Genomic DNA, 13,630 nt, shown 5'->3' on the forward strand with positions numbered 1-13,630 from the left:
AAATAAATCAAAATTGTGCTGTAATTCTAGTTTATTTATCTATCATCTACATATTTCCACCAGATGGGAAGGTCTCTTTGACGATTTCCTTATTGCACTCCTTCAAATGATGTCCCAAAGTGTAGCACACATTAGTGAAAAGCAAGCATTTCCTGCAAATAGTGTTGGAGCCTATTATTTCCATATCACGAGTTGCATTTACGGAGAGTGGCGAATGTTGTTCCCCGAAGGCCTTCAGCAATCGAATATCAGTCTCATCAACGGGAGCAGAAGATGACAGAGGTCGTGCCTCCATGGATGCCCAAACGTCACCAATCTTCGATTTTTCCCCTTGGTTCTCCTAAAGGGATTAAAGCTTAATGATATTGCACACAATCAAATCAAATGCAAGTAAATACATACTGAATTCTTTGGTCTCAACATTATAGTAAAATTACGAAAAAATGTGGTTCCGATATGAGCAAAATTATTTTCGATTAAAACGAATGTCAGAAATAATAAAAAGGTTTTGACAGCATTACGTTTTCAGATTTGAAGTAAATTTCACAGCATACTTTATACCTGTCACAACTTAACAATCGAAATTCTTTCCCTTCACCCAGGGTGTTGAAAGTAATGAAGTGTACCACAATTCTGAGAGGCACCAAATCAACTTTTCTTTAACTTATAAAGAATATAAGTCGAATTAAGCAAATGAAAGTAATGATTTTTTTATACCCTTGCAAAGAAATATTAATTTTGATCAGAAGTGTGCAACGCATAAGTAGAAGAAAATATCTTCTACCATATATAGTATATATATATACATTTATATACATATATATATTCTTGGTCAGCACGACGAGTGGAGCTCAATAGTTTCTCAAATTTCTTGTTTTTTAAGCAATTTTCATAAAAATTAATATTTGTTTGTTTTGTATACCTTTTAATCATATAGGTCCCATAGGAACGATCGGTCGAAAGCAGTGACTTTTAAAAATAACTTCGTTACTTTTGACGCGACTACTTGGAAATGAAGCATTTAATAGTTTAATATATCCGTTAATGACTGTGCCAAACTTAATCAAGATTGTGTGTGCATATTATACAGTTCTCTTAGGAACGATCGGTGGTAAACAGTGACTTTTGGAACTAACTTCGTTACTTTTAACGCTATCGTAATAGAAGATATTATTTAAAAGCTTGATATAACAATTAAAGACCTTTTTAAATAGCTGTCATGTACGATAAAAAATCGCTACCTGCGCCGCATTGCTCCAGACTAAAATTGTAGTCCGTTTTTTCGCGAAAATTCGGGAAAAAACTTGCAAGGGCCCTCTAGTTTTTGAAGGAATTTAACACTTGCAATTTAAAAAAGGAAACACCTTTAGAACCACACATTTTATTATTTATTTTTCATATGCTAGAAACCAAAAAAAAAGTATATATGTACATAGGTATATAAAGAAAAAACCAAGTGGAATAAAGTAAAGTAAAGTACTAATCCTCAACCACTCATAAATATTTATAAAAGACTGTTTTAGTTGTTCTATGTTAATTTGTGACTAGAAGTGGCGGCACAGTTTCTCATCTTGAGCATCTGCCAGTGTGGTAAATAATATTTAGTTGCATGCCACTGACTCTCCCTCAGTCTTCACCCAACATTTGCATATCTAACGACAAAAACTGCTTTCTCAAAAAACAAGGGCGTAGAAGCCAAAAAAAAAAAACCAGAGGACGGGGCTAACTTCGACCGCGTCAAAGTTTGTATACCTTGTAAGTTGTTTATTACTCTTTCCTTACCTATGGGAGGTTTCCCTTGTATAGGAACTATATGATATAGTGATCAGAACCGCCTGAATCCGAAATATACAAACTGTACAGCCTAGATGCAAAACTTTAACTCTGTAGCTCTTACGGTCTAAGAGGAGTTTGCGTTGATCCTTACGAATGGACAGACAGACAGACGAACGAACTTTGAGCTATCGTGGTGCTGATCAAGAATATATATATTTTATATGGTCGGAAATGTTGTACACTTCTGACCAACTCTACTCTCTATATTTTGCAAGGGTATAAAAAACTATAAAAAAACGGGTCGCAATGTGTGGCGATATTTGAGCCACTGAATGTTTGGGTCTTGGCTTGCAACTATTTCAAGATCGTCATATCTGCAATGTACCCCGTGAGTAGTGTAATTCCCTCATTATTTAACCCTCGAACCGCCTAATATTTTAAATACCTTTTAGTCAAATGTGTCTTCATAGAACCATTTGGATATGTCTTGCCTTGTTTTGATATTTTTTTCTTCTTGATTTCATAGAGCTAACTTATTGCTTGCTATTATTATTTTTCTCCCTTTCGAAAACTGGTCAGCTACGACCATGCTCAGATACATGTGTGGATGCAAAAGGAAAACCTACCAACCCATTCTGTCTGGTTGGTTGCCAACACCAGTTTTACACAAATTAATGCCAACTCGCACGTGTTAATTCAAGGATGTGCTTCTACTTCAACTGGGTGTAATGCCTACTGCCTGCCGTTACTACTACTGTGTGTCGCTACTTTATCCTTTTCTTTGCCTTTGGTATTTGCCATGAATTTGCATATTAGAAAAAGTTTCCTTCTGCTTGTGAAATGTCAGTTTAATATGCGTGAAGTAGTTTCGCCTGATTCCCATTCCCCATCAACCCATTTTTGCGTTGCGTCTCAAAGAAAAAACCAAGATGTGTAAAGTTTTTGCCTATTCTAACTTTGAGATTCCGAGCTGCACCCAAATATGGCTCGGGTCATGGGTCTAGAGGTCAGAATATAAATAATTAGGGTTATCTTGTCCTAAAACTATGTGACAATTCTTTCCATCTATTTATGTGTAAAGGGTTTTTGCAGCTCATTGTCTAATTTTTGGGCCAAAACTTCTATGCTCGATTAGCTTGAAAAACTTGCATAGTTATTATCTGACCTCAAGCCTTTCTCGTTTTGGATTCTCTCTGCACATTTTTTGTTTTTTTGAGGCAACAGCAATTGAAGTTTTGTGGTGTTGAGAGCCAAAGCTAATTGCTTTTTCGAGAATTATTAGCCAATCCAACTTTTTCTCTGGTAGGTACTAATAAAAACTTGCATGCATGAATATTTTATCCACTTTACAAAACTGTTCCAACTTTTTGATGATGAATTTTCAATTTGAAGGCTTTTGTCTTCTTCAACGAGTCAAGTGAAGTTGGTGGAGGCAAATCATTTGCCCAAAACTTTTTAAATATTCATAAAATTTTTAACAGATAACTTTTCGAAAATTTAATTAGTCAAATGAACAAAATAGACAAAAAACAAAAAATGAAGAAGAATATACAGACAGGCAATAAAGGGGAGGGAAAGAAGGGCGAGAATTTTGCTAAACCATTGTGTGCCAAGTTGCAAGTTTTAAAAGTTAGAATAAATTAGTAATTAATGCAAAAGTATTACAGATATATTCCAAGCGAGTGGTTTGTGTATGTGTGTGTGTGTGTGTGTGTGTGTGTGTGTGTGTGTGTGTGTGTGTGTGTGTGTGTGTGTGTGTGTGTGTGTGTGAGCATGTATGTATGTAGCCAATTTCCATCTCATGTAAGCTCCACTTTGGTTTATGGCTATTGCGTTTTTGCCCCCTTTTTTTCAGCTGTTTGTGTGCGAAATCGAAGTTTTATGCTAATTTCTATTTTCTCATTTCTCTTTTTCTCTCTCTATCTCTTATTCGTATCTCTATCTCTATGTAGTTGTCGGATCCCTGTCAACAGAAGGCATTACATGGCAATTACGTATTTGTTTATGGCACTGAAATCTATTCTCGTCGTCGAATTTACAGTCTGCCCTTTTGAATTTTGCATTCGCTTATAGATAGAACTGTATTCCATTGTTTTGATAGTATCAAATAAAGGACATACATTGTACACACATACGAACATACAATTGTAATTGTAAAGTTAAAATCTCAAAATGTTAAATAATATCTTCGAAAGTTACTTTTGATTAAATAAAATATCTCGAAAACCTTGCTTTAAAAAATAAAAACTGGTTCCATTGTTAAGTGTAAAATATCATGAGAATGAATTAAAAGATCGAGTGTTTTGAACCATATTTATAAAATGTAATATTATCTAGCTCCTAATGTCCTCATTGTCAGGTCATTGGAGAAAAATTTCAGTGTTTTTTGGTGGATTATATTCTATAGTTTTGTATTAATAAAGTTGTTTTTGTATGCAGATGATGTTGTTTTCAAAATATTGTTTGTTAGAGCTTAGGAAAATCTCAACTATTAGAATGAGTCTAGACTAAATTAACAACTAAAGAAAATTTAATGAAAAAATTTGATATTCACAAGAACAAAGAAAGTGTTTCTTTTTCTTTATGGTTATTTCCACGTAAGCTACATATTTTTCGATTTTGTCTAAATTTACGAAAAGATTTAATACAAGCGTTTGGGTCTAAAAACTTAAGAAATATAATGTAACTCTTTCTAAAACTTTTATATTTTATAGTGGACCAGTCAAAAAAAAAAAAAAAGCAACAGCATCTTATATACCTTATTTAATTCCAAAAAGTCTTAAGCTTAGAAAGAAGAATCCAGATGTACATTGGATAATCGACTTTGCCTCTCATGCAGTTTTCGAATATGTACACTCAAAAATGTCAAAAATGTCTTCATCTCTGCGCTCATCTAACCAATTTTATATAACATACTTTTAAACTAAAGTTTATATTTTGAAAAATTAAAATTGTTTTGGCACATAAAACTATTGCAAAATGAAAATTAATTGCAGAACACAATTTTTGCTTGCTCTGAATTGGAAAACTTAATCAAAAACTTACACACGCTTGTAACTAAAGTGCTTATATATTATGTATGACTGTATGTATGTCCATACATATGTACGTACATACAGGCCATAGGTCAGGCCTAATAAATTTCATTCTCAACCACTAGTCGAACGACAAAAATAATACGGCAATGGATAAGGGAAAAGAATATCCAGGCCTGGAAAAGACAAAATGAAACATGAAGACAGGAGGGTTAGGCCAAGTTGTAGTCTTAGTTTTTGTACTCTATAAAAGTTACACGACATAATAATCATAAATCGTAGTTTAAAAAATAAAATATCTTCATGCAAAAATAGTTTTCATTGTCACAAAACTTTATTAATTAGGTTTTAGTATACATTAGTTTAGAATTTTATTTATAAGATCTTAAAAGTTATATAAAAAACTTTTGAATTGGGACTATGCCTTTGTAATTTTTTGATTATGTTGACGTTTCAATCGTTTTTATAGGTTAACCCTGCAGGTATCTTAATCCAAATGTTTTGTTTTTTTCTGATTGTTAGACTGAGTTTAGTGTACTTATAATTTTATCTAGTCACCAAGCTGAAGCCAACATCACAAACATTCACCTTGATCTTGATTCATAACTACCGAATAAACAATGGGCCAAAAGGAAAATATCCGTTTTTGGAAAGTGTATAAAAAGAAAAGAAGAAAGTGCGTCACTTAAAACTTTTGCACTCACTTGACCAGAAACTTTTATTTTCTGTTAGCAAATTTCCCACGGGTAAACCTCAAGCCCAGGAGCAGTAACAAAATGTATATACTTACTACGTCGAACGTTTTCCACTTGCTGCACGAAAGTTTTCTTGTCCACAAATTGAAAATATTTCACAGTCATATTTAATTTTAGTACAGTAAAAAAACAAAATGAAAACACAACAAAAAATGAAGGGAAATCTCAAAGGTAATGAACAAAAGTAAAGCATTATTCGAATTCCATTCGAAAGAACTAAATGTATATGTATATATCTCTTGATGGTCAACTACAAAGTCAGTATTTAATTATATTGTAGATGGCGGAGGCTTCTAGGCTGAAATTGATCCTTAGAAAGTGGCGCTTGGCTCACATTTCAGCCTTGTTGACTCTCCTTGTCAACGCAGAACAATAAAAATGGCACAAAAGCATATAATGAAGAAAAATAAAAACGGAGTGAAAAAATACAACAAAAAAGCAAGTTGAAGTTGGAGAACGAGCAGAGATAAAGAAAGTAAGAGAGAGAAGAAAAAACTAAATAAATAATTCAGTATAAAATGTCAGGAGCATTGGGAGATGTTTCAGGAAGTGAGACGTCGTCTTCAAAATGCATTCAAGGAAGCAATTGTATTGTCTGACTGCTGTTTTCCACTTTAGTTGTATGCCACGCCTCTTGAAGGAACGCCCTCACTCTCATCCGTCCACCTACTACGGCAGCCTCTTCTCGGCTGTTTCCCCATGATGTTGGGTAACTTGTTGACGTTGATAGTTGTACGTGCCGAAGGTGAATGGCATCTGTGGACGCGAAATTGAATTCGTGCCTGGCAAGTTTCACACTGAACAACTGAATTGAGTCACAGGACACAGAACATAGAACACCGAACACTGAGCACAGGACACACAAGATGCGGCAGGTGTGTGTGTTGGAGCCCAACTGTTGTTGCTATTGCCATTGCTGCTGACTTCGATATTTTGTCGCATTACGTTGACAATTTAGATGTTTGTCTCGCGCGCATTCTCGCTGGATTCAATTCTTTCTTTCGCCTTTCTTCCTTCACTTTGCGTCAAGGGAAATCTGCAAAAGTTTACACTACGCAATCGGGGGAGAGAAAATAAGATTGCAAATGGGGGAGAACTACATACACAGTACTTATTGTTAGTTGTTAGTCTCTCTCACTCTCACTCTCTGTCTCTCTCTCTCTCTCTCTTTCCATTCCCCCTCCTCTTGCTAGTCAACTACTTCGCTATTCCCAGCATCCAATGTAAATACATACTTGGACAAAAATCATTCGAGTGTAGCCAGGCCCAGCCATTCATTAGAACTGTAATGTGCCATCAAATCTCTCCCGCACATACAATAATGAAACGGAAGCATTTGTAAAAAGTATGGTGGATTTCATGCCCATTACTGAAAAAGAAATTTTGGAAGTTTACTTTTCCACCAAAACTTGAAAGCTATCATAGGATAATCAACTTAAGTTATTTGAGCAACTTTCAGCAGGATCTTTAATTGTTTCATTAAAAAAATATTATTTTTTTTATGGAACCTGCATTAGCTATTTAATTATTAATTACTATGATTGTATACAAATTGTTCACTTATGGCCAGCAATTCAATCTTTAAGCATGGATTTCTTTCTAGCCTCAGATATGATGATAAATCTATAATTTTTTCACTTCAATTTTAGCGAAAATGAGTCGACTGAAGGCACTGATATATCCAAAAGCTATGATATATTTTAGAGTAAGTTTTGCAGGATAAATAAATAGTCAAAGAAGAAGATTCAATAATTTTGGTATGGTATCTTCGAATAGAGTTTCTAATTTTAGTTAAAAGTTCAAATGCGGTAAGCCGTAGATATAATTTATAAAATAAAGCAATCAGATTTTCAATAGAAAAACCTCATGATACTGATTTCTCAACGATTGTGTAAGCATTTATGTTCAGTGGACACTGAGACATTTATAGATAAGTTTGTAGGGTAGAAAATATGTATATTTCTATTGTTTTACAGATACTTTACTCTCGTCTATATGCCTTTTGCATTTTGCTCTACTTGCTGGGTATACTAAAAATTGCATCATTTTTTTGTTTTGTTTTTTGTCATTTTTGTCTATGGCAAGGGTGGCCACGGAAATTTAACTTGGGAGCCGGCTCTTTACCGGCAGAGGCTGGGCAGAGAAAAAGGTCACTTTTGCGAGTCGACGCACACAAAAATTTGTGTGCCTCGAGTTTTATGACGGGTCATAAAACGACCTTTTTTGGGTCGAGCGAGCGATCGTCGTCGAACTTGTGGGCAGAGAGACGGACAAGTCCCGAATTTTACGGGGAGGGGGAAAAAGGTCGCGATCTCGAGCTCGCAACTTGTTGGCAGAGGGAGTAAGGGACAAGTAAAAATAAGGGTTGTTTTTGATGAGTGCTCGAGATCGCGTTCCTTTTTCCCCCTCCCCGCAAAATTCGGGACTTGTCCGTCTCTCTGCCCACAAGTTCGACGACGATCGCTCGCTCGACCCAAAAAAGGTCGTTTTATGACCCGTCATAAAACTCGAGGCACACAAATTTTTGTGTGCGTCGACTCGCAAAAGTGACCTTTTTCTCTGCCCAGCCTCTGCCGGTAAAGAGCCACGGGAGCCAAAAGAGCCACTACGTGGCCATCCTTGGTCTATGGTGTTTTGCTCTAAAAATGTCACATACTGTGGCGGGTGGAAGGGCTCTTGACTCTGTCTTTGCCCGCACCACACACACACACACATACACCCCCCCTCCCACATGACGGTCTCATTGCCTTGCCCGCTGGAAAATTGTAATGTAACTGCCGCTGTCAGCTAGGCCAAGCTAGAGAGTTGGCATTTCATTGTTGTGCTTTTTTTCCCATTTTATTTATATAATGTGTCTCGAATATGGGTGTGTATATGTCTGTGTGTGTGTATGTATGTGGGTGACTGGGTGTTGGTGTATGAGTTTTTGCTATCAAAGCGCAGGAAACACGTGCGGGTAAAACATTTTTCAAGCTTTTAGCGCTGCATACAAATCAACCCCGAAAAAAAAAAACAAAACCAAATGTATACATATATATGTACATATAAAATCCCATTCACAATAATTTGTTGAACTTCATAAGAGAAAGGACGAAAGAGAGTGCAGGGGGTGGATGTTGGCACACTCGGCAAGCTGTTGCATTATACGATATAAGAAGATTTAGAAAATGTGGGAAAATTGTTAGTCATAAGTAACAGGGAAACAGCGCCTTAAAAAAAAAAAAACAAAAACAAAAAAATGATTACAATTGAACGATTCAAGTACCAATCGTTGAGTCTATTACAAAATATTTGTTTATGGATTCAGCAACATTTCTTTTATTTTACCCCTTTCACAAATGCCAGCAAAATGCAAATTAAACTAATTGAGTCCAATTTAGCATAATGCATTATTTTTATTTGACAATTGCTGACGAAGTGACTGATTAATCAAGAGGAGAGATAGACAACTCGCTTTAAGTCACTTGTCCATCGCTGGGACTGGGACAACATTGGCTTACATTCAGTTCTGTTAAAAGGTCATCGAGTTCTTTTTACAGAAGTAGGCGGTGACTGCTCATAACAGAGTTTATAGCAAGTGGTGAGGGGAAATTAACAGCGGATAAAAATGTTTGCGGTCTTTATAAACAAAATAGTAAAAATCAATCATAAAAGCAAATATCTTAAAAGTAAGAAAAAGAGTTATTAAAAATATTTTCAAATATTTTTGTGCTATAAATTTCCTTGAACACAAATGTCCTTTGAAATCAAACTGTTGCTCCTATTTTACATGCAACTAACATATTCACCACACTTTAAGTTAACAGTGAGTTAACAGGACGAGAGCAGACGCCTGCGCATAGGTAATTGGGAATCACGAGTGGCATAATTGAGCGAGTGTGGGTGGCATGGTCTCTCATTGGATAATTTAGGGTTGTTATTGGAGAGGTCGGTCGACCACTCGTTGTTGCCACAATTTGTATCCATTGCGAAGGGCTGCTGTTGCCGTTGCCGTTGCCGCTGTTGCCGAGAGATCTGCTCCATACTCAGTCTGCATGGCACATTCGGGACGCATGGTCTGTGTTCGTCGATTCGTTGATATTTTTGCCGGCAAAAACGACGGAAAATTTACGTGATTTTTGGAGCACGTGGATTGTTATTGTTGTTATTGTGACTGTTGGTGTTGCTGTTGGGTATAAGGAAACTTGGAAATACCGAATGCAAATACATAAATTAAATAGTATTAAATTTCTATAAGCTTCAAACTTAAGATGAGAAAATTATCCAATTGCTGTGTGGGCGTAAATTCAAGTGTGTGTGTGTGAGTGTGTGTAGGCGTGTATAATCAATTTCCGTCGAGTTTTGCCTTTTTAGTACGATTTTAATCCGTTTTCTGGTTTTGTCGCGCCAATTTAAATTACACTGCCTGTCCTCGACATTTTGTGTCTGAAATTTCCGTTTAAAAGAAAAGTTAAAATACAGTTAAATCGTTAATTCATACCTAACCTGGTTAAAGGGTAAGTTGCAAGAATAAATTTTCCATTAAAGTTCAAGTTTTTACAGAATTCTTTAAACAATTTTAAGCTTTTCCTGTGTGTCACTAGCAGTAAGTTGAATGCAGTTTATAAATTTATTGCACATATACTATAAATGGGAATGTATATGGCATATATTCATATAAAAAAATTCATCGGATATGCGCATCATAAACAACACTTCCAGGACCGGAACGAACAGCATATTAAAAATGCGACTATAACCTTGGCTTCCAATGTTGTTCATGTACATACATATATGGATAAATGGCATGACAGTGGGGGATTGGTCATGGGAATGGTAATGGATAGGGGAAAGACGCATAGGTATGGTCATCGGTAGACATAGGAGACTGAGGATGGAGTCAAATAACCACATCAAGGCCACAGACAGACAACGCCTTTATGACTTCTTGTTGCTCCCTGCCGCTGCTGCTGCCTGCTGCACTTGCTGCATGTTTGTTATTTGTTATTTTTTACTGTACACATGACAATAACGCCGCCGGCTGCTACTGTAGTTCCTCCGTGTTGCATCTCTGGCCACTAGGGCCAACCGGGCTGCATGGGCTTGTGCAATAGTTTCAAGTGGTCTCCGAGTCCAACTTTTTCCATTATAAATGGTGCGGTTGCGCTTTTTCTGTTTTTTTTCTTGTTTGTTGATGTGGGTGTTGTTGTTGCTATTGTTGTTGTTGTTATACCCCCTACATCCATCCATCTATCCATTATTTACGAGTTTTGAGTGCAAACTTGTTTCCTCCAGTCAGCCAACGAGCCCGGCAAGAGCACCAACAGCAGCATCAAACAAGTGGCGGCCAGAGGATTAGAAGAGACGCCCTCGACCGCTTAAAAAAGAAATGAAAACGAGAATGAGAAAAGCATACAAAATGGCAATGAGTTGGGGTTCCGATATGATGGCTAAGTGCAAAAGTTTCGAGCATAAAACAAAAACAAAGCCAACTTCCTAAATAACTAAGAAAGAATCTTAAAAGAGGTGGCGGCTTGCTATTATGGTTTCGAATGGCGAATAAAGTAAACTTAATCAGAGGAGGGATTAAACACCAATTGAAAAAGATTATATATTAATAATTTCCATATCTATAACTTCAATATATGAAAAGAATTTGCGAATTTTCATTATGTCATTCGAAAATAAGTCAGCAGCCATTTATTTATAACCATTTCTTCTTTGGAGTTTAACAGACAAGATTATTTTTGACACATATGGCAATAGTTAGAATGAGATAAACTATTTCCCGTTTCATAAAAATTTCATAGTTAAGCTATAATAAAATATGCAGTAAACTATTAAGTTTGAACATTAGCTCAGAGTAGTGTTTGAATATATTTTCTGCAAAATTAGTTTTGTCAATGAAAAATGATTTGATTTTTCTTCAAATGCTTTTAAAAAGGATGCAGGATGAAGAGAAAATTGAAATATTGTATATATGTACATATGTATGTATGTATGTCTATACATATAACTCACAAATCCTTGTACATCATTTATATGTATACATTTATGTATCTACACATAATACACAATTATATCAATTTCAATGCTCATATGAAATTATCGGAAACATCTCTGGAAAAGCTTTGAAAAGTTTCTCCGGGCGAGGTCGATGCATTTATGCGTGTGCATAATTTTGAAAATCACTTGAGTATTTTGTGGAAACAATGTTGAAGCAGGCAGAGGACGGGCGAAGAACTGGAGGGGAAGTGTATGAAGTTTTGCCTAACTTGTTTCACGCACTTGCAGACTGAGTATGTGCAACCACCGGCTCCGTTTCCCTCCCCAGCTTCTGCTTCTAGAGACTTTAGGCCGAGCTGTCCTGAAACTTTTCCTAGATGCAGAAACATTCGCTGACATTGATAAATGATTTTCGTACCCCTCTCACTTGGCTCCCAGTGCTCAGCATTATGTACTATAAAGTTTAGTCGAAGAAAACCCAAAATAGTTAAAGCGAGTGCAACATTTGGTTGCACCAAAAATTTGCCGCTGCTCACTAAACCGTGAACTTTGGGAAAATTCTCTTAAGAAAATTTGCCTCCCGCATCTACTCAAGTATTGCGAAGTGACAAGCACCAAAAAGACTCAAATTTATATGTATAAGTAAAAGAAATCATAAATAAAATATAGCAGAAGACCGAAAATTTAATTATGACCAAAAAACAACAACAACAACAAAAAACCCTCGAGTGCAAAAGAAGTAGGGAAAATACTTGAAGTAGCTTTTGGTTTTGCCTCGACTGCTGCTTCAACACAAAAATTTCATTCACTCAAAACTTGCACAAAACTAAGTTCCTTCCAAGCGAATGCAAATGAAAAACCAAACCGAACCACAAACGCATGAAGTTTTCAGTTTTTGGGCCCAACATGTAATTAGAGAGAGAAAAAGAGCAGAAGAAGGATGGAAAAGTGAGAGAAACGAGAGAGAGAAGGGCAACCAAAAATGTTGTGGGCATAGCAATTTTGATAGATGTACGACTGTGTCTTTCCATCTCTATCTTTCCATCTCTATCTGTGTGCGATTGTGTATGCGTGTGTGTCTGTGTGTGTGTACGCGCCTGTAAGTATGCAAGCTGCAGCAGTTGGCCACAAAAGTTCAAGTTTGTCCAATGCCAACGACGATGCCGCAGCCGCCGCCGACGACAACGAGGATGCTTGTCTGGTGCTGGGAGTCCTTGGTCCTTTGGAGTGGCTCTACTTGCATGTTTCTACGTATTTCACGTTGTGTGTGCGTATGTGTGTCTCTGTGTGTGTAAATTGGACGAATGTGCCGTTATGTCGAATGTGTTGACAACCAAATGGCACAAAAACTACAGCAACTTTTCTACGAAGTTGTTGGTCCTCTTTTGCTTCTCCTGCTCCTTCAGTCTGAACTGCGGTCAAAATAATCGAAAAAGAAAGTTTTCTTTTAGCAAAATTTTTATATTTTTCTTCGTTTTTCTTTAGTGTGTTTAAGTGCAGCTGGACAAATTGGTTACTCAATTTAAGTTTTCCTTCAGTCGTGTATCCAAAAGATACAAGTTTAAGCGATTTTATTACGGCCAGAAACATAAATGTTATGAGTAACTGCCATCGTTTGGATACCATGACTCTAATTTTATTTGCAATATCAGTTTTAGTTTCGATATCAACCTTAGTAAAGTATTATGTTGCGTAAGGTAGGGTGGGAAAGGTGTTCTTGGAAGAGTGAGTTAGACAGTTTCGGTTCCTTTACATGCATATATTTATTTATTATTTGTAATTATATAATTATTAAATTTATTATATTACTGCTCAAGTTTTCAATTAAAATAATAACTTTTCTGTCGTTAAACGACCAACTTGTTATGCAAGTTCTTCTAAGACTTTAAGCTTTTGAAATTTGACTGATTTTTTGTGTCCTTATTGAATTGTAACTCTTGACTAGTTTTTACTTTAATGCTATCAAGGCTTTAGTGCGATTCCGGCGTCTAAAGCTTATTAGATAGAACACGTAACGTCCTTTCCTTGTGATTGTACACACCATATCATGAAGATCAATTTTGAATATTTTGTATAGAA

General features: G+C 36.1%; 1 protein-coding gene across 1 annotated transcript; it reads right to left on the reverse strand.

The window, feature by feature from the left end:
• Positions 1 to 13: 13 nt before the first annotated feature.
• On the reverse strand, positions 14 to 532 carry LOC111518846. Its single transcript, XM_023176782.2, has 2 exons — positions 403 to 532; positions 14 to 340 (listed from the first exon to the last, which is right to left on the reverse strand). The coding sequence occupies exons 1-2, from the start codon at positions 421 to 423 to the stop codon at positions 47 to 49; spliced, it is 315 nt and encodes a 104-aa protein (XP_023032550.1). The 5' UTR covers positions 424 to 532; the 3' UTR covers positions 14 to 46.
• Positions 533 to 13,630: the final 13,098 nt, after the last annotated feature.

This window comes from Drosophila willistoni (genome assembly GCF_018902025.1).
Source record: "Drosophila willistoni isolate 14030-0811.24 chromosome 2R unlocalized genomic scaffold, UCI_dwil_1.1 Seg167, whole genome shotgun sequence".
NCBI lineage: Eukaryota > Metazoa > Arthropoda > Insecta > Diptera > Drosophilidae > Drosophila > Drosophila willistoni.

Excerpts from the sequence above, each read along its gene's own strand:
- LOC111518846 (XM_023176782.2), bottom strand. The coding sequence starts at position 423 with ATGTTGAGACCAAAGAATTCA. Across the intron at positions 341-402 it reads TGTTGAGACCAAAGAATTCA|GAGAACCAAGGGGAAAAATC; the intron begins GTATGTATTTAC and ends TAATCCCTTTAG.